Genomic DNA, 27,464 nt, shown 5'->3' with positions numbered 1-27,464 from the left:
ACTTTCTTAATTTTGATTTAATATCTAAAATAACGGTACTTCGAAATCGATTTTTAAATTGGTTTCCGCTCAGTAATTGCAAACAACTTAAGGCGTCTGAGAATATGATACTTTTAGAAATGTTGTGCGCTTCTATAAAGTTGCACGCCTCTAAAACAGCCAAACATTCACCGGTAAATACCGAGCAAAAAAACTTTTATTGCATAGATATTTTCGAATTTTGATAATACAAAAACCGGTAAAACGTGAGTTTGTTTGTTTGGAAGCATCTGTAAAAAACCGGTGGTAATTTGGCCAGAATTTTCCAATATATGAATTAAACTCCGAATTTGCTTCAATAGTATTTTTATGTATACCAGTGTCTATTACGATGTTTGGTTTAATATAATTGCTTGAAAAGAGCATTCAAATAGCGGCCACTTAGAAACCCTATTTATGGGGGCCACTTCTGTTAATTCCTTCATTCGTCTATAACTTTTGATAATTGGGGGAGGGTTATGAGAATTGAGAAGAAGGTTGTCTAATTCTGCTACAGTAGCCGATATGGGATGAGTATTAATGAAATATGTTTTATATAAAAATTTGTCAGATAAATATTGTTGACGTAGTAGAATAGGGGGGTCTACACACTCTACCTGAAGGGCATTGCGAGGTGATGATTTCATACATCCCGTTATGATACGCAGGCATTTAGATTGAATAGTCTCTAGCTTACGTATAGCTGTTTTGTTACACGGTAACAGGAGAAATGTCGCATAATCCATCACACTTCTTATAAGGGCGTTGTATACGAGTTTCAGACTGTATGGATGAGCACCCCACCAGACGCCAGAAAGTGCTCTTAATATGTTCACATTTTTTTCGCATTTGGTTATAATATATTCCAAGTGGGGCACACCTGTTAGTCTTGAGTCCAAATACGCGCCCAAAAATTTAACTTTTTTGCTTGTAGGGATAAGGACGCCGGCAACTTCCAAGGAGGGTTCAGGAATAGAGCGTTTTTTCGAGAACACAACTACGGCACTTTTGGTTGATAGTTTCAAACCGTGAAGTTCGAGCCATGTATTTAAAGATTCAAGGGAGATCTGCATGGAGGATATGGCGGCTATAATGTCATTGTCAGAGACATATAGTGCTAAGTCGTCTGCATATTGGAGAACACGACAATTATCGTTCAATGAAAGGTGTAAATCATGTGTGTAGATGTTAAATAATAGAGGGCTTAAAACAGATCCCTGCGTCAGCCCATCCAGACAGTTCTCGTCTGTTGGGGGCCATCGGTTCGTGACAACCTGACGTTCCATTAAAATACTACATATAACATGGATCATCCTTGCTGGAATGTTCAGCTTTTGCAACTTTTGCCTGAGCACCGAAAGAAGAACGCTGTCATATGCTGCTGAAATATCTAGGAATACCCCTATTACGGACTGATTTTTAACAAATGAAGTCCTTATGTCTGTTATTAATATCCCCACACTGTCCAGTGTACTAAGCCCTCAAATCCGAACTGGGATTTTGGGAGAACATCATTATTTTCCACCAACCATTCGAGCCTATTTTTGATCAGGTGTTCTAAAATTTTTAAAAGCGTGGATGATAGGGCGATGGGGCGGTAATTCTCTGCATTATTTGGGTGTTTGCCTGGTTTCAAAAGAGGAATGATAATTTGTGTTTTCCAACTACCAGGAAGCTCACTAGACGTATAAATAGCATTCAATAAATTAAGAAAATATTGTTTTAATGTTGGACCAGCATTTTTAATAAATGAGTAAATTTTCAATCCCTGGTGCAGAATCTTGAACGCTAGATAGTACAATATTTATTCTTCCATTTTAAATGATTCTCTATGACGTCAATCCCGGTTGGAGGACTGCTCAGACCGCTTAGACATTCCTCCTGAGCTGGGGCTGTTGAAAATCTCAAATAGCTTCTCAGCTGTTTCTACTGAGATAGCTGGCGAAAATCGAGGTGCACACGCTACGATCATTGACATTTTGCCAAACCAGATTTGAAGGTGTATTTGGCGAAAGGCTATGCAGAATCGTTTCCAACCTTCCTGCTTCTTCTATGAAACAGACGCTTTGCTTTGGCTGTTATGTGTCGAAAGCAAAAAGGTTGACAGTCGTCATGTTTGTATTATATGTGATCTGCTTCATTACGTGTCGTTATCATTTGTGTGCATGAACATATTAATGGGGTTTTTTGAAACTAGGTTTTTTAAGTGTATTTTCATTAGCGCTCTTTTCAATCATTTCTATCAATTTGGAATAGGCATCTAAAATGTTCTTTTTATTTATTGTTGGTAAAATAGTAGATCTGTCCTCTACCGATTTGTAATATGATTCCCAATTAGCCGCAGATGTACGATATTTCAATAATGGAGCAAGATTTTTTTGCCAGTCTAGAAGATTAAAAGTATGGGAAAATGGTCGCTACCGACAAAGATGCATGACCAATGGAAGAGAGATGCTATATCTGGTGAACACAAAGAGATATCGACACAGCTTTTGTGTTGATTCGGAGGTGTTCTGCGGGTATATGGGAACCATCATTAAGAACGCACAGGTTAAGTTCATCTACTAGCTCTGCCAGCAGTGATCCAAAGTTGTCACACATTTCAGAGCCCCATAAGAAATGGTGTCCATTAAAGTCACCCAGAGCGAGAATAGGGGGTGGTACATTCAAAAGTATTTGCTTTAAGTAGGAAATCAGGGAGGGACGGGGGTCAGCTATGTAGATAGAAATAACAGAAATATCCAAAACTCTAACTGCAACAACATTGATATTTTCATCATGAGAGGGGAGACCAATAGGGGAGCAAGGGTGATTGTTATCAACTAAGATGACAGATCCAGCATAGCCATCTCTGTCATCTCTAGCTGGAGAATCCAGCAAGATTAAAAACTGAACCAGGCTTTAGCCATGATTCAGTTATGGATAGGATTGTAGGGTGGTATTTATTAGTGAGATAAGATAGTTCATGTTTCTTGTTGCGAAGACTTCTAGCATTCCATTGAAGGACTGATAGAGCCATTTTGATAGTTTATATTAATAAGAGACATAATTTTATTTGCAACGTGGTCTGGCATAGAGATATTATTATTAGTAATAAATGCGGTTAACATATTAATTATTAGAAAATATATGGAGTTTCTCGAGGCGATTTTCTATATATGGAGGGGGGAAGGGAGTTATTAGTAAGAGCACTGCCATTTTGCATGAAAGAGGGAAACACATAGCTATTAACAATTTCATTATGTGATTGGCGGTCATATCCAGGTGACAAGGTAGGGCGGGATTTAGCTATATATAACAGTTTTTCTATATGATGTTGTATGGGATTTGCATAGATTGTTCTGATCTGGTTTTAGAAATATCTGAGAAGAGATTCTTGAAGAAGACTGACTATGGGGAGGATGGGCTATTACATCTGCATATGACCGAGTAACTGCAGGGATTTTTTTACAGGCTTCATCATAAGAAATTGCTTGTTCTGCCATCATAGCTTTAATGTTTTTCTGTCTGAGGAACTCAGGGCAATTTCTATTAGTGGCATAATGATGACCAGTACAGTGAAGGCAAGAAGCTTCTGCTTCTGTGATAACACAAGTTGCAGCTGAATGATTTTGGCCACATTTGAAGCATCTAGGTTTTGACCTACACTTATCCTTTGTATGACCATATCTACAGCAGCTGTAACATTGTACAATGGGATATTGATATAATTCTACTGGGAGGGAATTATAACAGCAAAAAACATTCTTTGGCAAAGTTTGTCCATCAAAAGTCAGAACTACCGTTTGTGTCGGTCTCCATTCAGTAGATTCATCTGTAGAAATTTTCCTTGACAATCTTCTAGTTTTAAGGATTTGTCCACAGCCAGTTGGGAGTTTAATATTTTCAACAATGTCTTCATGTGTCCATTCTACTGGAATGTTACGGACCATTCCCAATCGTGTGACATTGAATGTTGGGATAGAAGCAGAGTAACCTTTTTCAACTAGTGCGTTATTAGATAGGAAGGCATTTGCATCTGCTGCAGACGTGAATTCTACTGAGATTTTATTACGGCCTATTCGCTTAACACCATCCGAAAGAATATTCGCAATTTTATTTTTTAATAAAAATTGGCCAAATTTAAGAGGGTGGAGAGAAGTACCTGATTGGGGATCGGATTCAATCTGTGATACGTAGACGAGATATCGAGATTTATCGGCATGAGAGTATTTTAAACGACCCACAACTTGTTTTAGAACTTTGGTAGGGGATGGATTTTCTGAAGGTGTCTCTAATGTTCTTTTCCTGGCAGAGGTTTCAAAAACATCAGAGGGCACTGTTAAGACAGGCGAGTATTCAAATAAATCAGGGGATTTATCAGGCGGTATATCAGGTGGCTCGTTGCCCTCCATGATATCCACCTAACAAAAAACAATTATTACTGGTAAATTAGGATTGTTATAGTATAAATTTACAAACCACCACCGCAACACTGATACACCACACACACACAAAACACCAAAAAGATGAAAAGATATCAGAAAATAAATAAAATCAATTTAAATTCTCATTAACTCAACACACTTTTCGATCTCCAGAGTACCTTCCCCCCATTACCTACTTATTTATTTATGTCAATTCTCTCAAAACTAATTGACACTGACAGCTATTAATGACATTTTAAAATTCTTATTACATGTGTTTTAATGTTTGTTTACTAAAATTTTATCATTTTTTTATACAAGGAAATAAAAACGAAACACGATTGATATTTTTTCTATCTCTATTTTATATGTATTTAATAAAAATTTTGATAAAAAATGTCGGTACATTGGAGTTCAGAAATTATGAAATGGGAGTACCGGGAACTTCAAGCCACAGCTATGTCTGTGGATTACTCAGGAAATAATGTATTATTGGCTGGTCGAAGGTGGCTCGCTATTAAACAGCTTTCTCTGGATGATGACGGAGGAGATATAGTGAAGAAATATCCTAGACACAGCAAATATGATGCAGCTGGTGCAGAATGGTGCCAATCATATCCCGGACAAAAGCTATGCGCTATTGCGGTTAGTAAACAACAATATATTTAAACTATGTAGGATTAGATAGTTTTATAAATATGGTCTTAATTTCATTACATTCTTACAGTATATTTATCAGTATTTGTAAACAAGTCCTTTGTATATTGTATTTTGTTACAGAGTAATCAACGCGTAGATGTATATGAATGGCGTGCTGGTAACGACTTGACCTGCATATGCTCTCTTCGTGGACATACTAGGGTTGTTAGTGATACACATTTTCATAGGCAAGATCACAACCTTATCGCCACTTGCTCTATTGACACATTCACTCATCTCTGGGATTTGAGAGATGCTAGAAAACCTGTTGTTTCTCTGTGTGCTGTAGGTCAGAAACTTTCTTAATTCATTAACAAATCTTCAAAAGTACATAAATAGTGAAGCAAAATATTATAGGCAGAGAGGAAGTGAATGCCAAAATGACTGCAAATAGAGATGATTGGATATGGCCAAGAAGTTATAATTTTTTTATGCAATTTAGAATATATGCATATATACATATGCACCTGATGGAAAATGGTAACCATACCTATACACATGAACAGTACAATGAACATAACTGAGTATACTGTTTTACCTATGATATCCCCATGTATTGCATTTCTGAGGGCTAAAGTGTTATACAATGCTTTTTTTTTTTTTATTTTAATAATTAAAAAAACATGTATCCAATGTAACTAAGTACATTGTGACAAGCAATTGTATATCTGTAATTAAAAAAATTCAGAAATCTTACTAATTTAGAAATTACTATAAAAACTAACATATATTAATATATTATTTCTACTATATATTGCAGCTGGAGCATCACAAGTACAATGGAATAAAGTAGCTACTCACATAGTGGCAACAGCACATGATGGTGATATTAAAATTTGGGATTATCGCAAACACACATCACCCATACACTATATATCTGCACATCTATGTAAAATACATGGTGTTGATTGGAGCCCACACCACGAGTATCAACTAGTCACTTCAAGTCATGATGGTAGCATAAAATATTTTGATATAAATAATGCGAGACGTCCAGAGAATATCATAATGACAAACTTCCCAGTCTGGAGAGCAATTTACACCCCTTTTGGCAGTGGTTTATTAACTATTGGTGTGGGTTGGGGTGGGTTGCCAAGAGCTGAACAGGCAGGGGTTATCGGCATTTGGGTGGGAGGATCTTTAACACATAGACTAGTTGGTCATACAGACACTGTCCAGACAATGGTGTGGAGACCAAATACTGCACCATGTAATTACCAACTGGTCACTTGGGGCCGTGATCAGTCTCTTAGAGTTTGGGCAATGCACCCATCACTATTGAAGATGTGTAATCATTATTTACCAGATGATGAGGACACTGAAGAAGATAATAACAGTGATTGTAAGTTTCCAATTTTCCAAATTAAATATAAACAATTATTTAAACATAAAATGTACTTTAATAATTGTCTTCCACAAAAAAACAAACCGACTTCGAAACTCTGTCTGCAAAACCAGTTATTTTGATTTAAAAATTAAACTACTGAACCGATTTTGATAAACATTTTATGGGACCAATCTGTAAGTATATTCTTTCAGATAAAAAAAGATTTTTTTTTTTAATTGATTTTCTTTGCATAATTTTTAAAATAGAATTTTAAAAATTTGTTGTTCATGTTTGTCTTCCAATGTTAATATCAATCTTTCTTTGTCTTTTAATTTCGTTTGTTGTAGTAAATTTGGAAATATATTTCATGTATAGAGTTGACCTCTCTACAGATTTATTATAAGTATAGATAACAGTTATTTTATGTCTACTATTAGAGTCCAAAGATCAGTTTTATTTCAAACACGATCAACCGTGTTTATATTTGAAATATCGGTGGTAATTTACAAATTGTATGTAATATGTTAAATTAATATGTATGTTAAAGTAATATGTTGTTTTTGGGATATGTTAAATTTGTTAAAAAGTAATTTCACACTTTTATCACTGTAATTGCATGGTTATTGGACCAGGATGTTTATAACAGTTTATTTGTAATATTAATATTGTTTTTTAATACTCACTGCGATTCAAATATCACTATATTCATTAAAACTTAACAGGACTCTTTTATCTTCATAATTCGCAATTTCCTCTAACAAACAATAACATGTAATATTTATTAAATTATTAATACACAGTGAATTAATTGCATTAGTGCAAAACTTATTTGTTTTTAAAAAAGAAATGTTGTAAAGCCAATGTTTACTGTGCGTCATCCTCTAGTACAATCAAACAATATGACAATTTATTGCTTTTAAAATTTATATATAATTATAAAAGGGACCAAGATCATGATACTGTAAGTCAAATAGCCAATAGAAACTTGCTATTCTAAGAAATATATTAACTTTATTTCTACTATTTTTCAGCAGTGAGTTATGCATCCACAGTAGGCTCAATGAATGATCTATCAGTCAGTGATAACAAAGTTCAAGACATACAAATGGCAAGTAAATTATTATTTTATAATTTAAAAATTATATATGAAATGTATAAAAACTAATAAGTAATTAATAATATCCTTCCATATCATACCTAGTTTTTAAATGATTAGACTTTCGGTTTTTATATTTATAAAGGTACATAATTAACTAAGTCAAAAGGTATCTGTACTATTTACGATCGTAAAAATATGCTCTTTAGTGCCAGGTGGACTGACTTTGGCTATAGCCCTCACAATTCCATATAATTATTAAGGTATTTATAAAATGTTATTTCAAACTATTTTATTATTTGTAACATGTTTTATTACTTGTCTGCAGATTAAACTGACAAACAAATCTACCACATCCATTAATGAAGAATTTGAATCTATACCAAAAATGGCCAATATAGAAGTTACGGACATGAATATTGAAACGCGTACTTGTCAAATACACTCTGAACGCAATGGCTACATAGCAAACTTACAAGTAATGTTCCCAAGAAATGTAACTGAACAAACTATACCAAAGTTTTCTTGGCTGTCGGGCACGAATGTGGACAGTCCAACTACAATTAAAATATTACAAGCAATAAATAGGACTGCTCATCGCAAGAAAAAAGAAGGTCACAGATGTTTACTACATTGCTTAAAAACACTGGCGACATCTATCGACGAGGTACATTTTATCTAATTGCAAATTATCTAACTGTATTCTCAAGGATACCATCACTCATACTGTATATTCCAGATACCAGTGAAGACCAATGATGATACGGATTCTATGAAATCTAGTCAAAGAAGTCAGTCTGAGAGTGAGAATGCTGGTGATTCATGTATCCCGTTTCCACGTACATGCGGTGCTAAGTGGTGCGGAGTGAACACTCTAGTCGTATTCAATCGTCCACCGAACGCGAGGCGATTGTCATTAAAACATGAAGCGGGAACACCCAGGTGAGTTACTCATTATTATTCAAAGCTAGTGTTCCCATTCGTGTTTCTACCGTGAAGCACTTGTGTTTGCATGGCTGTGTTTCAGTTTGAAAGGTAAGACATTGCGTAAATTTACAGGGTACAGAGGAATAACACCTAAGTCCTTAGGAATGGCAACGCATGGGGGGTATCATGGGCGAAACAATATACTCTGTTATGTCCATGATACTGCTCATGTCTATAGGCGACGGTCACCACTTTTCATCAGTTGGGCCGATAGCTTGCTTGCCATTCTAAGTTGTAATAAAAAAAAAAGTTCATCATTTTTTACTTACATTATAATAAAAATTATATTATAATTATTTTTACCCGACTGTCAAAGGAATGAATGTAATATTTTTCGGGTGTATATTCAAGACATTTTCCAGATCTTTGATGCAGAGTAGTGTCGATTTTATAATCGAATGAAAGATCGCTCCGATTATTCATTCGTCATAATTTCAGCCGTTAACTATCCACTGCTGTACGTAAGCCTTCCCTATAAGGGGAGTTTTACCAGTTGTTGCCATGCTTGGCAGGCAGGTTGGCAACCGCAATTAGGCTTTTAGAGATGTTTTAAGAGCGACGTTGCTGCCCATCCCTCTACCGTTAAGTGACCTTAGTCACCTGTTACAACAGCCACGGGAAAGGAAGAGATGGCCTATTCTATGCCGAGATCAACACGGGAGCTCCGATTATTGTATATATCCATTTTTTGTGAACTTTGTGTTTGTGACATGATAAATAAGATTTTATATGTTCAATTATCATTCAGGTCGATGTCGTCGCTGTCGTTAGCGCCGACGTTATTCGGCGCGGGGTACAGCTCTGTATCCCCACACGCGACCACTACGCCCTCCCCTACAAACGCACCTGGATTCCCGCAATTACATCATAGACATCCATCGAATTCGATAACAACATTCTATTTTCAAGATAGATGGGTAAGTTGTTAGTTAGTCTTTGTCACTTGCAGTTTACCGCATGCTCTATACCGTAACGGAGTCAAAATACAATGTCTCACCACTTCTTTTCATTCTCGATGGAAAGGATGGTTAAAAGAAAAGTTATAATAGTGCCCGAATGAGTGGAAACTCGTGGACTTTTTAGTCGATTAGATTTTTTTAATGGATGATAATGAAATGGTAACCTCTCCTACGCTATTGATATACACTGGCGAGGCACCGGTGAGTGATAAAAAATAAGAATGAAGCAGGTCACTTGGCCCATTATCACGAATTCATCAATAATTAACCAGGATGGTTTCCAGGGGAAACTGCGTAATATACCTGATAGGGTATATTGATAGCAATGGGGCAGCAGACTTCATTACTAACAATCCCGTTCCCTCCAGTTGATTAGTAATCAGTAATTAGTAAATCTTAAATAAACAATTAAGTGAATATAGTGTGTTAGTGGATGATAAAGCAATGTTAAGCGCTGTCGGTTACGCTGGCGGGCCACCAATGAATTGTAATAGGTGAAAATGAAACCAGGTCAGTTAGCCTACTGTGACGAATTGGGAGGAAAGGGATTGTTAGCAATGGAGTTTGACAACCCCATTGCTAGCAATATGCCCTATTAGGTCGACCTCCACATGGTTCCCCCTGGAAACCATCATGAACAATTCTTGTTGAATTCATCACGATGGGCTAACTGACCTGCTTCTTCCTCACCAATCATCCTTCACTGGTGCCCCGCCGGTTTAAATATAAACCATTAAAAAAAAACTGACGAAATCAACAAAAATTGTTTACAAAAGGAACTGCTCGGAGTTCAACCTGACACGGTATATTGCTGGTAATACGGATTAACGTCCCCATTGCTAACAATCCTTTAATATGAATATAGTATAAGTAATGTAGAAGATGTTTGCGAGCAGAAAGCGGTAGGTCGGCGAGCAGGCAGTATGCGAAGTCGCGGTAGCATCTCGGGATGCGGATCGCCGCGTGTGCTACTCTATACTGCAGATCTGTTCCTGCTGCACCGCGTCCTCGCAGAAAAGTACGTGATCAATGCCGAGAACCCTGTTGGTAAGTTGCTTTTGCTATATATCTTCCTACTGTAAATAAACTAGAATTAAACCTATGTTTCATTCTAGGAGTTTGTGTTTAGTGTTCATAAATCATCGAATTAACCACGTTACCTAAATAATGTCACGAAATACAATAATTCGAATTGGTCTCAAAAACCCGCACTATAGTAATGAAGTTTTAATTTTTTTTTCCAATCTCATAGATTTTCAGATCGCCACCCTGTATTTTACAAATAATGCTAAAATGCCTATTATTGCAGCTTTACATGACAGTATAGAAATAAACAATATAAAAAAGTAACAATGCTCAGAATTGAAGATATAAAATTTCTTGAAAGCAGTGCGCACGAAATTCCCTAATACTATAGATGTCATTATTAGATTACCATTTATTATATATAGGCAACGTACATGCCCACATCTGTATGCACCATATGTAGTATAAAATATGTTTAAAATATAACCTTACTATTACAGAGATGTGCGAGAAGAACGCGAAAATAGCAGCGGAGGAAGGTGAGCGTGAACTTGCTGACGCTTGGGACTTAGCGGCGCTGTCGGCCCGCCTACTGAAAACACCCATAGTCGACCACCTTGTATCCAGCGAAGAGACTATGGGCTGGGTTGGCCATCCACTCTGCTGCAATTTGCTACAGTCTCTGTGAGTACACAGATAATTAAATATCTAAACTATAATCAATCGATAAAACATGTAATACACATGATACATGACCATTTTACTTGGTAATAATTGGCTTTAATAATTTATTGTAATTATAAAATAACCCATTTGATTTTTTCTACTTTGTATATAGGATAACACATACACAGAATAGATGGCGACAGAAAATTAAAAACATCTTTTTTTTATACAACTTAGAATGGTAAACAAGCTGACGGCCCACCTGAAGGAAAGTGGTAACCGTCGCCTATAGACATGAGCAGTACCATGGACATAACAGAGTATACTATTTCGCCTATGATCCCCCCCCCCCCCTGAGGACTCAGGTGTTATTCCTCTGTACCCAGTAAGTTCACGCCATATATATATATATATATATATATATATATATATATATATATATATATATATATATATATAAAACACGCAGTAAAATAGTTATTGTAATGATTGATGGAGTATGATGTTTATTAAACAATTTCAAAGTTCATCTCATTACATAGCTTCTTTATTGATGCTAAATGATAAATGCATTTTTCTGGTAGGAACGCAATATTTATGTATTTTTTTATAATTCCAGAATATCCCATTATGCGAAGTTGTCAGATCTACAAATGGCAGCGATGTTAACTTGTGCATTTTCCGTCTTCAATGATACCAGCAATTCAAGTTCACAGTCCACAATTAGTACTTCTAGTTGTGTAAGTTAGTTAATGCAACATAGCTTCAAAATTATACTCATATTTTATAGATAATAATATAAAAATAACGTAACATATTAATTACTAATTATTATAATGTTAAGGCATTAAATAAAATTAATTTCGAAGTTTTGATTTGACTAAATAATTCTGCTTATAGGGAAATGGTACATCTCCATACAGTACTGTAAACCAGTACAGCGAAATCAGCGCAGACGGCTGGACGTTACCCGTCATGTTGCGCAGTAACTCGTGTTCGGAGGCCGAGAACTTTTATACTGACTCCACCGTGTCGAAGTCTGAACGCGTGTCATCTTGCGTACTCGACGAATCGACGGTACACCTGTATAATTGCTTCAAACGAGCTTACGCTGATGTTTTACATCGGTGGCAGTTGTTGTATAAGAAGACTGAGGTGAGTTCTAATCCAGTATTTCAAATTATCTCAATTCACCAATCACTTAATCACTTAGTTAATTATTTTATTTCGATATTTTCGCACGTAACCTTGCAATCGAGAGACTAGTGTAACCTTACTAATGTTATGAATATTTTTGACGGTAAAAAATAAAATTATATCTTTTAAAAAAATATCAAATAAAACAGCATGTTTTATTTGAATTAAAACCTGTAGAAAACAACTAGAATATGTAATATAAAATATTTAATATCTTAGGTATAAAATGACTCAAGAAAGATATTAAATAAGAAAAAAATTATATGTTTCCTTACAGGATTGCATTATTCATGAGAATGGTATTGGTATACACATACTATATGGGATGTAGACTACTTTTCTACCGTGAAGCAGTTGTGTTTGTATGGCTGTGTTTCGGTTTGAAGGGTGGGATATGGCGGGAATTTACAGGGTACAGAAGAATAACACCCGAGTCCTAAGGAACGGCAACGCATGGGGGATATCATGGGCGAAACAGTATATTCTGCTATGTCCATGGTACTGCTCATGTCTATAGGCGACGGTTACCACTTTCCATCAGGTGGGCCGTCAGCTTGTTTGCCATTCTAAATTGTATAAAAAAAAAAACTTTTATTCCTGTCAGTGAGCATTACAGTAAAGCTAGTCTGTTAAATATAAACGTGTCGGTGATGGCGGCAGGTGATGAAGCTGGTGCGCGGGGCCGGCGGCGCGGAACAGCTGGTGGGCCCGGCGGGCGGCGCGGCGCTGCGCTGCGCCGTGTGCGCGCTGCGCGTGCGCGGGCTGGCGTGCGCCTGCGCGTACTGCGGCCACGCGGGCCACGCGCGCCACATGCTGCACTGGTACGATGCGCTGTCTCACACTAGTGTGGTTTTTTTTTTTATTTTGCCAAGTTTCTATCGTAATCTTTTGAGAACATACATACATATCTGTCACGCCTGTCTCCCATTAGGGTAGGCAGAAACAATGGAACGCCAAATGCTTCGATTCGAACAAACCTCTTTCGCTTCTTCCACATTCATCGATCTTTTTATACACGCTCGCCGGTTACGGGTACTTTTAATTTTTTTTTTTTTGGCCCTTCTTCAGCACGTCGCCTACTTGGTCAACATACGTCCGTCTAGGGCGGCCACACACACTAAAAAGTATATTTAATGGTGTCGAACCGAAAAACGTAACAAAATTTGCCTAGAAATCACTCAAGTCGAATGTCGTCCAGACACTAAATCTAATTTTTCCCATTAATAAGAACTTTAATCTTAACAAAATTAACTTAATTTATTAAACAAGTAAGATCTTTACCACATAGTCGCTACTTGACCACATGGTCATGGCAGAACTGAAGCGGCGTCTTTATCTTGTAGCCTGCGCAGTCATCTCAGCCGCTCTCATATTATCATTATTGTTATCTATATTCACGTCACCTCAATTAAATTGTAGAGGGATGGATAGCAGCGTTCCTCTTAAACATCTCTAAAAGCTTAACTACGGTTGCCAACCTGCCTGCCAAGCGTAGCAACTGCTGGTAAAACTCCCCATATGAAGAAAACTTAAGTTCAGCAGTGGCCAATTAGTAGCTGAAATAATGATAATGATTTTCACCCCACATATTGTATTCACGGTATCAACACTGTTTATATCCCTATTCACGTTTAGTCCCGAACATGAAGGGAAAAGCGATTGTTATTGTATGCCTTATTAGGTCAACCTCCACGTGGTTCCCCCTGGAAACCATTGTGAACAATTCTTGTTAAATTCGTCACGATGGGCTAACTGTGTATGTGTGATGGGCCGGTGTATACCGATAGCGCGGGTGGGATTACTATTCCATTTTCATCCATTAAAAAAAAGTTCCGAACATGAATTTAAATGTGTGTAACAACAAAAAATCTCAAATTAACAGTATATATTTTTTAAAACAGGTTCTCACAACGTGAAACGTGTCCAACTGGCTGCGGATGCAAATGCGTCATCGAGGGCCACAGCCTCTGGAAAAGTGTCAATAAATTTGTTTAACGTCTAAGGTAACCCAATTTTATTTAGCAACGCCGTGTATAATGCGATCAAAATAGAATAAGACCGATTCACCATTGTGACGATCATATTGACATATTAAATATTATTATAGAATACAGACGCTCAATGCAAACAATGTAGGGATAAGATATGTATGCAAAATAAAAATAAAATGTAGAGAAATACCCATCGAAAATACCAAGAGATTTTTTTAATCGCACAACAATTATTAATCCTGAATAATTTTATTAATAATTATATATGCTTTTCTAGAATTGACAGTCATTGACTTATCGTAATATAAGTTGGCTAATTTTCCTCTCTAAAATCGAATAAATCTATATCTATCTAATCTATAAAAGCGAATATAATAATAATTTAAAAAATGACCATGAATTTTTTAGATAATTTATAAAGCAATTTATTAAACAAATAAGTAACTGGTTTAAAAATCTCAACATCTGTGTATAATTTAAATAAATATGTATATGAAGAGTCAAATTGATAATCCCTCGTGGCTCTAAAATAGATTGATTTTTCAAATCATGCTTCATGCTGTAGTCGTAATATTTTTTATTATTTCAAACTTTTTATATTAAATATTTTATTATTCTCCCAGCTACAACTCTAAATAAGTAGTCAGAAGCATTAATTAACTCTTATTGTTGTGACGAACATAGATAATTTTTTTATAATTTATATTCTATGTTTTTATATACTCTACCTCTACCTTAAAGGTTATCTGAATTTCTGTGTTCAATTTTTTTACAATGTATGTAGATATTTTTTACATTTTGAAAATTAGGTTGTATAGCTTTGTACTGTGTTGTCTTGCGTTGAAGATAATCTATAAACATATTACATTACCAGGTTATCTCTAATGCCAAAGGCCCTTATCCCATAAACCTGATAAGTAGAGTTACTGCTGTATGAAAAACGTGATAATATTTTATTAAGAAATAGGGTAAATCATGTAATGATCATGCTTCATTCATATTGGAATATCGATGGATGATAATAAATATAATAAACTTAAATAAAAAATATTGTGTTCTATGCTGTGTACATAAAAAAGCTATTCAATTAATTTAAAACAATAATTTAATATAAATATATTAAGCGTTATACTTTTATATCTGTACATTTGCGTTAATAAATAATTACTCAAATTTGAATCCAGTATTTTATTTAACAAACATTTTACGATACATTATTAAAATGAAACAAACATAATGAACGTGTGCTCGTGAGTATCATAGATTTGTGAGTTAGAAATTCAAAAGTGTCATTTATTTATATAATGCTTACTTTCAGTCTCGTCAAAGCATTTATAAGTAGAAAAAGCTGTTTCATATTATACAATTAGGTCTACTTAGGTACCTTTTACATTAAGCGCGTATTATCATAGCTCTTACGTACTTGATTCTAAAAATAATAATTACATAAGTCAGTGCTTATAATAAAAAAAAAACTTTCTTTTCAATTTAATTTGGTTTCGTATGGCGCTTTATATTATATGTAAATACATTATTGTGGATACATACGTATAAAATCAATTGATAAACTTCAAAGATAACTTTCAGCTAAACAAATATACTTAGTATTTTCGCACATATCACAATAATGCAACATACGAGAACAATATTCTCAAAAGTAAGTCATAATCATTATTATAATGCCATTCTTAGGGCTAATCCACTTCGACGATGTGCATTGCAGAAAATGTCCAAGTTTAACTTAACCCTCTCTATTCGTTTAATTTTGTGAGCTCGATTTTCATTCACTTTATAAAAGCTAATATATATTCATGAATAAGTATGTTAATTAATTTTTGATATTATCCCAAAACAAGCAAATTCAATAATGTTTTAGCAATGAAAAAATAAATCTGCGCTGTGACTCGTTAGATGTACACCAGTCCTATACATATGAAAGTCATTTTGAGCATTATTTTCACACCAAATATACTTACATTTGTATAATTTATTTATGATTTGTCGTTCTTAGAAACTGTAGATTGTTCTTCCAGTTAGTAAATAGTGTTCAAAATGACTGATGGCAAAATTCAAAAGGCTTGACAATAATAATATAAGCTATTTATTATTTCGTCTAAGTATTTCTATGAACATAGTGGAAAATAATATTAAGTACCTATATACAAAGTTATCTTGGTATGAAATCTGCGCTTAAAGTACCTATTTATGTTCTTATAACTATGTATTATGTATGTATTTCAAATGTACCGAAACTATTAATACGGGGTGAAATCGTAAACGGTATGTGAAACTATGAATCAACCACCTATGCTATATAGCATTTTCGCCGATTTTCATTGGTATCAGCATATGCTGATATCATTGAAAATGAGCGTCATGTTCAAAAGGTCATGGTATATACCTCAATGACAACATTTTAATGGTTTTCTTTTCCCTTTTTGTTTATTTTTATTTTTTTTTTTTTGTAATTAAGTGTAAAAATATGCACTGTATAAATATTTCTTTCTTTTTCTTTTCTTCATTCTATAGAAAATATTAGGGCATATATTTTGTGAAACAAAAATACAATGGCCGAGCCACGTTAGTATGGGAGGCACACAATTTTTTGTATTTTTTCTGCTCTTTCTATGGGAAAAATTCTCAACTTCACTGCTGGAACACTCCCTTGAAAGGTTGATAACGATTTCGATTTCACCCTGTATATTTGCTTGAATAATTTACGCAACTTCGGAATTATTAAATTAATATCACTTGAAGATTTTAAAAAAGTTTTACAATACACCACAAATAAGTCATTATTTTCAATTGATTTTAATTCTTTATTTCATATCGCCTACCTTATGTATGACATAAGGCTATTTTGAAAAATTCTATCGTTATTATTTAAAAAAATTAAGATTTACAAGCGAATAGTTAGACATAGTAAATTTTATAAGCATAGTTATATTTCATTTACTCATAGATAATCGAAAAATTTTATAGTTTATTTTAGCAAACGAAGAACAAAGGTTGGTATAAAAGGTAATAGAACTTTTGCAATTTCCACTTTATGCAAAAGAAATTATATTATTATATTTATTATTTTGCTCAAGCAGTGTACTGTATCTGTCATATATAATAATCAAGAAATTTTAAATATTTGAAGTATGCATGAAATTAAAAAAAAAAAATAGGGATACTACAGAAAGAAGTGAATCTGACGTACCAAATGAAGTATTAAAGACAATGCATTATTTTCAATTTTATATTTAAAAGTTGTCGTGTCAACTACATTAAATTTTAGTTTAAAATTATAAAACATAAATTTTGGAAATTTATATATTCATAAAGGACACTTTGACGCCATAAATATGAACTGATCACCATATAAACTGCAAATTTTGTCACTAATTTCACTATGTACAAGAATTTCTTACAGAAGTGTTGCTAGTTATAAAAAACTTTACAAGTAAATACGACTAGGGAGAAATTAGGCACCCATTGTTTAAAAGCAAACTACGTCTAAGGGGAAAATATCTACTTCATGTAACTAAATAAAACTTATTAGAAATAGTATTATTGCAAGGTACAAATGAGATTCCATCTTCTAAAATATGGTAAAACTACATTGATTTTCATAATTACATAATCGTTTACAAGATCAGATTTTCTATGAATATCTTGAACTCAATATTTTAAAACTAAGATTTATAAAACTGCTTATCAAAATAAAAATAATACAAATATTGTTCTGTACCTTAATCGACATAATAGTAATATTTTTGTAAAAGTAATATACAGGAAAAAATATTTCGCTTACATTTATACTACCTTGATTATTACCGGTATGCAGCAAAAACAATGTCGTCGATGGATAAAAAAAACTATTCAATTCAGAAAAATTCGTTTCATTTTTTACACAGTCGATTTAAGGTAAGGAACACGAATCGTTGACAACGTCTTTGTCTACATCAGACTGTTCTCACATGGCTAACCAACTACGAGTACGTCTACGGAACTGGTAAAAAATACGCATGCGCGACGCAACGTCATGGACGATGTGCATTTCAGAGACGGGTCGTTCTATTGTAGCAGCTAAAACAAATAACATTTATTAGTGAAAATGTTAATCAACTCCCACACTAAGACCATTGTATTTGGTATAAATAGCCAGAAATATATATTCATAGAGGTTTAGTGATTTGCTCTTTTATATTGCGCAGGCGTCGATTCAGGATTTTACTAATTATAATACCATGAATTGTTTTCATGGTTTTTAAAAATATGATTCTACCAAATAAAAAAAAATACATGAATAAATTTAAAAAAATATACTTATATTTCTAGGAATATTTACTAAAGGCAAGTTGTACTTGTTAGAAAAATGAATAATTAAAGCAATATTTTTATAGTATCCGCGCTTGATGCCACTTTTTACGTTGCAAAATTTACAGACGTGCAAACTATAGTGACGATGACATCTTAGTAAGGCCAAAGCCACTGATATATCCGCCAGACTACACCATATACAATAAACATGCTTTAAAAAATAATGAATGAAAACAGTTTGTATTATCATTCATAGACTAAATTTAAAAACTGTTAATTTAGAAAAATGCTCTGATTCAATAATAATTAAGGCGACCTACTTATTTAAAAAAAGATTTCTATTCACTGAAAAATATTCATATATATTAATGTGCAAAATACAAAAAAAAAACAACTATTTGAATACGGGGAAGGAAGAATTGTTTTCTTATTAACTATTTAATAAGTAATATTTTACTATGGCATCATAAAAATAGGATATTTCATTAAAGACAAACCTTCCTAGACAAATGAATCTATCGTGATTAACAATAACCTATTACTATCGCGTGAAAAGAATTAGAATGAACAGCAACGTCCGACGTCTTATTCATTCTCATGCGTAAGCTTATGAAAATGTATCTGCCGTTCAACTTGTATAAAAGAGTAGACAACAACTAGGCCAATACAAAACATATATAACCCTGTTATAGATCGACAATTTTCCTTCGTATTCCTGCGGAGTGACAATCTTTTGGGGTAGGGGAATATTTATAAAAGTACACGTAATATGAGATTGGTATAATTATTCGACCCATACCGAGCTACAAACTCGAATTCAAACGCACTAATGCGTGTTTTTCCCTTCAAATATCTCTATTAGTAGATAGAAGAATGCGTTATAAATTGTCATATAATCGTTAGGGGCATGCCAAATATATAAGGCAACTGCTTGTTTCTACAGTTATATGAAGAATGGTCAAGTGATTAACAGCTTTCCACTGCATGTACATAATCATAATGACGGTAGTTAATCGACACGAGACTGCCTCAAATAGGGCGTGAGCACGATAAGTGTGAGTTTATTGGTGGCGTACCTCTCTAGTAGGCGCCGCTTGAGCTCCGGCGGGTACGTGACGTATATGTAATGGTCGTCGTGGTCGTCGTCGAGCACGTCGTCGGCTGCAAGCCGTTCGCCGCGCGTCGGCGACGAGTGCGTCGTCATTGAGACCGACGCACTGCCCGCTACACTACCCTCCTCTGAACTGTATTTTTTACGAAGAGTAAACATAAATGTATAGAGAATTAAAAATATGCTTGATTCTAGAGTCAATGGGTATCTTAGATAAGTACTTAAATTACTATATTTTACGTGTAACTATTGTAGTCCTTCGTAAGTAGGATTACTATTTTAAAATTAGGAAGTGTTAACAGAAAGTCGAAAATAGTCCAGATTATATACTTGGTATAACGTATATACTTTATAATGTAAGGTTTAAGTATAAATACAATAAATCACAGCATAAAGTGTTCTTCATCCACGAATTATGAATCAATTGTTTTTATTTTCATTGTATCCTTTATATTTCATTTCACCACATATTACTTATATTCATACTAATTTCACAACACTAATGAATCTTTAAAAGGGATGTAAATAAATAAAAACAAACCCTTACAAGGATTTTAAATAATGTGTGTAAGTTCAATATTTTGATAAAAATTCCAGAAGATAAAAAACATACGATTTGTCCACACTCAATCGAGAGTGGTGGTAACGGTACTTTTACATCATTATGCATCAGATACTCCACCTGGTGGGTAAAGACTCATATATATTTTGGACGGTGCTACTCACTCGAACACAATCCATATGATATAGTAGCACATGCAGAGCGCGAGCGCGAGCCCGGTGGCGAGCGCCAGCAGCAGCGGCCACGGGAACACGCGCGCGCTCGGCGCCGCGTCCTCCCAGTAGCGGTCGCAGCTCAGGTACCAGCACACCGCGCGCTGCATCTCCTCTGCACAATCACCCAGATATTACCGATAAAAAAAAGCCTAGGCGGTAAAGCAGTACCGATATAAACGATAGAAGGAGTAGAGCGCTTATTTAAAACCTAATTATTCTTATTTATCATATTTATTCAATATACTTATATTTTACTTAATTTCTTTTTTCTGCTACTCAAGGTTGACTGGAAAAATCCCTTCAAGAAATTTGTCCAAATGGACTCAATTCTAAATAAAAAAAATACATTATAAAAAGATAAAGTAGACACTTATACTATAATCAAGTTTTTTATATGAACATTCCAGAAACAATGTTCGAAGCCAACTGTGGCTTCGAACCTAACTACTGGTAATATCTTACTAGATATTGCGAATGCGGCCGTTGCATTTCATGAATTCTATGCACTATGAATACTATGCACTAAGGTTTTTTTACTTGGACAATGATGATGGACGACTTGAAATTGCTTACAATCCAATAGAAAGTAGCGACCATCGTCTATACATAAACATCAAATCAAAACATGAACCAACAAATAAAGTCAACACGGGATAGAACTACCAACCTTCCAGTTCGGTGAACTGATGTTGAGTGAGATGTAATAGGAGTGTCGCAATGCAAGAATGTACAATTTTCTCGCAACGCACTTTGAGTCCCTGCAGACGCGTAGGGTCGCAGGCGGCCCGCTCCGCCTGCAGCTCGGCCAGCCGTCGCTGGCGGCTGTCGGGCGGCAACGACGACTCCACCGTGTCCGCATCGCACAACTCGGCCGTCTGGTTCGCGTCGCCTTCACTATCTTCCGTCCTTTTTTCATCTACTTCTAAACATATTTTGTTATTAAATACTAACCATATTAGACCTTTTACATATCTATTTAAGGTCAATTTCATTTAACTAGAAATATCGGTATCAGTCAGTGGATGATGTCAGAATGACGGGAGAAAGTAAACCAGGCATTTATATTTTTTACAGAAAATAATATAGTGAAATATCCCTATATATCCCACGAGTATAAATATTCGTGAACCACTTGTGCTGAGACTCGCGCCATTCGGGTTTTTTTAACCATCGGTCTTTTTCCGGATACGATTTCAGGTTAAGCAAAATTAGGTAAATAGCGTCTATTAACTGAATTTAAGTATTATACTTCTCCATACATTTTAAAAATCGTAGCCGGCCGTATGAGAAAAATTTACCAGATTCTTCAGCTTCCGGTGCAGTGGTAGGACAATCCCGTGCGGGTGATGTTGCGCGGGCTCGCGGGCGACGCCGTGCCGAGCCGCCCGCGCCCCGCGCCGCGCCCTCCGCCCTCCGTCCGCTGACGCGCGCGACGCCGCGCGGCGACGCGGGTGCCAGCGCCGTCCGCGCAGCCTCCATATCCTGCCACACCTGAATCACATGTCACTCATATCATTATTCATTTGCTTGCTTGCAGAGATGCTCTAATGATATACTAGCTTATAAATCTCAAAGGTCATAAATCGAATCTAAAGAACTCCAAAAATATTACGTTCTCCATCATGGTAATTATTTATCAACAATTGTCGCTATTCCTCCTCAACTCCATATGAAATTATAGACATCTATGCTACAAATTGATGTTTTTAATAATTCATTTTTAAAATTTAAGTTTTCTGTTTAATATCCCAAATTTTTTAATTTTTATGTTTATTATTCGGTCGTAAAACTAAAAACCAAATATTTTTGTAATATGGATAAAATAATATTACGCCGACCTCAAATGATTGGGATAAGGGTAGTAAGATGATGATGATGATGTTTAATATATAAAATTCTTCACAATTATTTTATAAAAATTAAACAATTATTTATGAAGATATAGAAACTCTTGAAAGAAACCCTTAAGAGACTATATCTTGTTATATGTCCTATAACAATTCTATAACTGGTTATTTTATTAGAATTATTTTGTTTAATTCCGCTACTATTGTCAACACTCGAAGATTAGTTACTACTATGGCTAATGTGGAAGGTTATAGAATTTCTGGTATTAATAATCTTTGATTGCTTCAATCTTCCAGTGTTGACAAACGCGCATATACTACGCGTACATACTATGTATGTATACACGTACACATACATAGTATTTGATAAGAAATATTTTGTGATATGGTATAATACATTTATTAACCAGTGATATGGAATTCCGCAACAGTTTAGTAAAAGACTCTGTAACTTTTCTGGATTTAGGTTAATTACCTGCAATGACCACTTTACGTAGTATCTACTAGTGATCCATAAGTTTGAGTTTTCTTCTGCCAAAGAAAAAAATTATACTCACCTCGATATCTGTGCCAGGCCCGCCACCGCCGCTTAGTAGCCCGTGAGCCACCAGCACCTGACACCGCATTATGTCGCAGTAGTCCGCCAAACATACTGCGTCCTCCGCCTACAAACATTGTATTGGTTCTCATAGAGGTGTAAAATTCAATACAAATCGTAACTGAATTGAAATCCAGCTACATTTCCTAATAAATTTGTTATTAGTATGCAAATCTCAGGTCTGATTGATCATTCTCATAGCAACGATATGTATATGAATTTAAAGTTTTGAGACTGAATATCAATTTACCCAGTTTCACAAACAAATGTACGTTCAGATATCGTACATACGAATTCATAAATACGAATAGATATTTATTTATTTAACACTTTATTGCACCAACATAACATGATTTGTTAAACAATTTTCAATACGTATAGTGTATCCCATTGCTAACAATATATCCAACCAGGTCGACCTCCTCGAGGTTCCCCCTGGAAACTATCATGATTAATTCCTGATGAATTCATCATGATGGGCTAATTGGCCTGTTTTCATCCTCATCGATCACCCTTCACTGGTGCCCTGCCAGCGTATCCCATTAGCGCAGGCGGGGTTACCACTCCATTTTCATCCAATAAAAAAAAATAATACGTATAGTGTAGTACAAAAGGCGGTCTTATTGCTAAGCAATCTCTTCCAGACAACCTTTGGGTAGAAGGTATTAAAGCATAAATATGTAGGTGGCGCGTTAAAAAAAATTTCAATTAAAGGTTACGTCGTAAAACCTTTCAAAATCCTTACATGCGTTGACGTGATGACGAAGAAACACCGCCTGTTACGGAACTTTATTCATATAAAAGTCTAGATCACACCAATGTCCATATTCAGTTGTCAAAAAGGTTATTTAATCTATCTGCTCGTATCTTACAGGATAAAACTATACATGCGTATAAGCGCAGTAAGTACCCGTATATATATATCGGCTTATCAAAAATTTGCTACGTTATTTATACTCTTGCCTTGTTAATCTGGTTCTTGTGGCGCTGGTCAAAGTGCGTATCAAGATGGCGCTCCTCGTAAAAGGATTTGCCGCAGAAAGCGCAGGTCCACTGCGAGGGCCGATGTTGCAGCTTGGCGGCGTGCTGCGGTGCGAAGATGTCGCGAGCAGGATGGAACGGACACTCCAATGGGAGTTTCACCTAGAAACAGCGATATTATTATTTTAGCAATAGTTGTATATAAATGGTGCAGCCCATTAGCTGCAAAATCGGAGGAATTGTAGGTGCGTTGTACCTTTTTTTATACAAGCTAGTTCATAGGCTACAGTTTACCATCAGACGGGCTTTATGCTTGTTTACCATTTTTGTGGTATTAAAAATAAAAGCTGCAAATAAGTTCACCTGATAGGAAATGGAAAATGGTAACAATTGCATATAAATATGAACAGTGACATACTGTTACGTCCATGGTACCCTTCATACGTTGCCATTCCTGAGGACTGTGATATTATGCTAAATGTATCTTGTAATTTCACTGTCATATTTGAACGTCATGCCAAAACCGAAACAAAGCTATTGTGTATCGCAATAACTGTGGCAAGTCTACCGATTCTTATGTTTCTTTTTGCAGTCAATATACTCGTAATTAACTCCCATATTAAACTCATATTGATATTGTCACCATTGAAGACGTAATTTTTGAAGAAACAAAATCATAAATTATAAGACTGTTTCTTGAAACTTCAATGCAAGCGTGATCACGAACTCGTTTTAACCGTTTACGTGCAGTTCAAATAAACCTTTCCTAGTAAACGTCTATATACACCCAAAGTATACCCATACACCCAAGTCAACCGTTGGGAAAACAAATAGAGAGGTAGGAGGTGCATTGAAGAATTAAGAAAACATAAACTAATTTTGTCTGCTTCATAGATTAAATAGTTTTTAAGGCTTGATGAAGGAGTGAATTCGCGTTTAATATGTAGGTATATGTCTACGTACTAATCAAAAATCTTATTTAAACTTACTTGAAATCTCTCTAAAACTGGAAGCCATTTGCTTTGTATGACTTTTCTTACGATTTTGGAGTTGTCACGTGAACAGGTGATTTTGAAAACAGACGGCCCCGGCCACGGTATCAGCGTGAGGAATAGTAGGGCTAATACCTGCAATTTGGCATTTTTAAAGAAGATTTAAATATCTCTACTTAACTTTTGAGTGTACAGAATAATTTGCGGTATATACTAACTGATGTGCTGGCAGTTATACAGCATTATTTACTAATATTTAAAAGTGTTGGTCTCTGAAACTACTAGTCGGTTTTAATAAAATATTTATATTCGAGAACATCACGACACGATCACGGATTAAGCAGCGAAATACGGCTGGTAATGTTATAACTGTAAATGTTTTAGATACATTGTTATTATAATATAATGATATTTAATTATAATAACCTGCAGTCTTGCAAAATTGACATTTAGCGCTTGACCCTTTTCATAATTAAAACTTCAGAAACTTCATAATACTCGTATGAATCACATACAACATTAAAAAATAAAAAGATAAAACGTCTTATTATATAATACAAATACGGTTGAAATTTTAATATATTCTCACTTTGAAGTTTCATTTTAAAACATGTAAGATCCTAAATATAGAATAATTTATTCAAAATCGTCTTGTGTTTTTCAAAGTGTTTTCCACGTAATAAGTTTCATCAGTACCAAATAATAAATTATACTATAATGATTATAAATGTTAATTATAAATATTAACTATAATGATTTAGCGAAGAATAAGCTGACAATATTATCTCCATATAACATTATTTTTAGGTTAGGCTTCTGTTATTTAATTATCGATTTTCCTTCGGCTTCCATAACCTTAGGGGTATGTATTGAAATCACTCTTACCTCGAGAGAAAACGACGTGGTCCTCATTCATATCTTTTATGCCGCAAATATTCAATGAAACTTTTGGCATTTATTGTTTATATAAAAAGTAGGCGTTAGTTTATTTCATAGTTAGTAGTCGACGGGTGGTCACCGGCTGACTTAGATGTACGCATGCGCCACGTAACGAAACGAACCCAGTCTCCCCTTCGGGTCTGTTGATGTTATACATGAATTAAAATTCATTTTAAAATAGTCTCCTAAAAATAAGGAAGTTCCTGTTCAGCGAATAGACATTCTTACTTATACAGTCAGTTATAGTTTTTATAATATTTACACAACATAATCTTAATACAGACTTCATTAATTAATAAGATTGTGTTCCATAAAAAACATCTACTTCAATTTATTTTTTTTGTAGGATTACAAGCTTCTTTACATATAAGATATAAACTATTAGTAATGAGGTTTAGTAGCCATGTTACTATGAATATACTCTGTCAGGTCAACTTCCACGTGAAACCCCCCCCCCCATCCCTCCCCCAGCCGAACTATCGTGATTAATTCCTGATGAATTCGTAACGATGGACTAACTGACCCGTTTTCGTTCTTGTCTATCACCCTTCACTGGTAAATCACTAGCGTATACTGGGGTTGCCATTACATATCATTCATAAAAAAACTCGTAATCCGGGTTAGACGTTTAAGGTGAAGCTGCCGGGACGGTGTAGTAAGAACAATTAATCTTATAATTACATCCATAGAAATGACAATATCTGAGAATACCTTACTGAAAATGGTTTTGTTTTCTTTTTGTTTTGCAAATAATACCATAACCATACCCTAATAACCGCTATCGAGCACAGCTCTCTTCCCATTTGAAAAAGATATTAGGCTATTATGCTAGCCAAGCAGATCGATACTGATTATCCTCTTGTCGCCTCACCACATTCTAGGAAGGATGGAAGAGATTTATAGTAACTGGTTAGAACGACCCCGTTGTTCGAAATATACTTATTACATTGACCTCTTTCACTCAGAGAATCATCAATTCTCTATGAACTCATCACAACAAGCTAACTGATCTGCTTTCATCCTCACCTATCATCTCTCATTGGTGCCTCGCCAGCGTATGCCATTAATGCAGATGGGATTAATAATGACCCCATCTAGAATCATAGGTCTTTATAAAAGTACCATCACTATCATATCAATCATTACCTATCTACTACTGATTATAGGCCTCCCTCATAGACTGCCATAAGGAGCAGTTCTGAGCCATCTGCATACCTGCATCCTCTGACTCCCAGTAATGTATTTGAAGTCGTTGCTCTGTCTAGTGGGGGGTCGTCTTACACACTGTTTGCCCTAACAGAGTCGTCACTCAAGAACCTTTTTTCCCCATTGATTGTCATTTCTTCGAGCTATAAGATCAACCCTATGTCACTTTTAGTTTACTTATCCTTATTGCTTTTTAAGAATAATAATAGAAATAATCCATTATATCTATATAAAAATATCTTGGTGACAACAGGGTTGATCGTAATCTTACTCTGTCACCACACAGACATATGAATATGTATAAGTATAAATGTGAACAACAATATATAAAAT

At 35.0% G+C, this 27,464-nt stretch overlaps 2 protein-coding genes across 4 annotated transcripts; one reads left to right on the top strand and one right to left on the bottom strand.

Annotated features, from left to right (window-relative positions):
• The first annotated feature begins 4,679 nt into the window (after positions 1-4,679).
• On the top strand, positions 4,680-15,551 carry LOC113516837 (GATOR complex protein WDR59). Of its 2 annotated transcripts, none has more exons than XM_052902664.1 (13): positions 4,680-5,069; positions 5,205-5,412; positions 5,884-6,465; positions 7,485-7,558; positions 7,875-8,213; positions 8,286-8,488; positions 9,282-9,450; positions 10,389-10,539; positions 11,019-11,202; positions 11,804-11,924; positions 12,085-12,339; positions 13,042-13,202; positions 14,283-15,551. In XM_052902664.1, exons 1-13 carry the CDS (start codon positions 4,821-4,823, stop codon positions 14,374-14,376), a joined length of 2,790 nt encoding a protein of 929 aa, XP_052758624.1. In that variant the 5' UTR covers positions 4,680-4,820; the 3' UTR covers positions 14,377-15,551. The 2 variants fall into 2 exon arrangements, with proteins under 2 accessions (XP_052758624.1, XP_052758623.1); XM_052902663.1 differs by having other exon boundaries at positions 7,482-7,558.
• On the bottom strand, positions 15,552-26,017 carry LOC113517071 (uncharacterized). Of its 2 annotated transcripts, none has more exons than XM_026901613.3 (9): positions 25,872-26,017; positions 24,984-25,121; positions 23,977-24,156; positions 22,973-23,080; positions 21,867-22,059; positions 21,236-21,490; positions 20,518-20,680; positions 19,757-19,924; positions 15,552-18,446 (listed from the first exon to the last, which is right to left on the bottom strand). In XM_026901613.3, exons 1-9 carry the CDS (start codon positions 25,896-25,898, stop codon positions 18,419-18,421), a joined length of 1,260 nt encoding a protein of 419 aa, XP_026757414.1. In that variant the 5' UTR covers positions 25,899-26,017; the 3' UTR covers positions 15,552-18,418. The 2 variants fall into 2 exon arrangements, with proteins under 2 accessions (XP_026757414.1, XP_031763883.1); XM_031908023.2 differs by having other exon boundaries at positions 21,236-21,487.
• Between the last annotated feature and the right edge of the window lie 1,447 nt (positions 26,018-27,464).

This window comes from Galleria mellonella, unplaced genomic scaffold (genome assembly GCF_026898425.1).
Source record: "Galleria mellonella isolate WM207_F2 unplaced genomic scaffold, CSIRO_AGI_GalMel_v1 utg93, whole genome shotgun sequence".
Classification (NCBI taxonomy): Eukaryota; Metazoa; Arthropoda; class Insecta; order Lepidoptera; family Pyralidae; genus Galleria; species Galleria mellonella.
The sequence above is the reverse complement of the archived record's forward strand: the minus strand, read 5'-3'. Positions and strand labels throughout refer to the sequence as shown.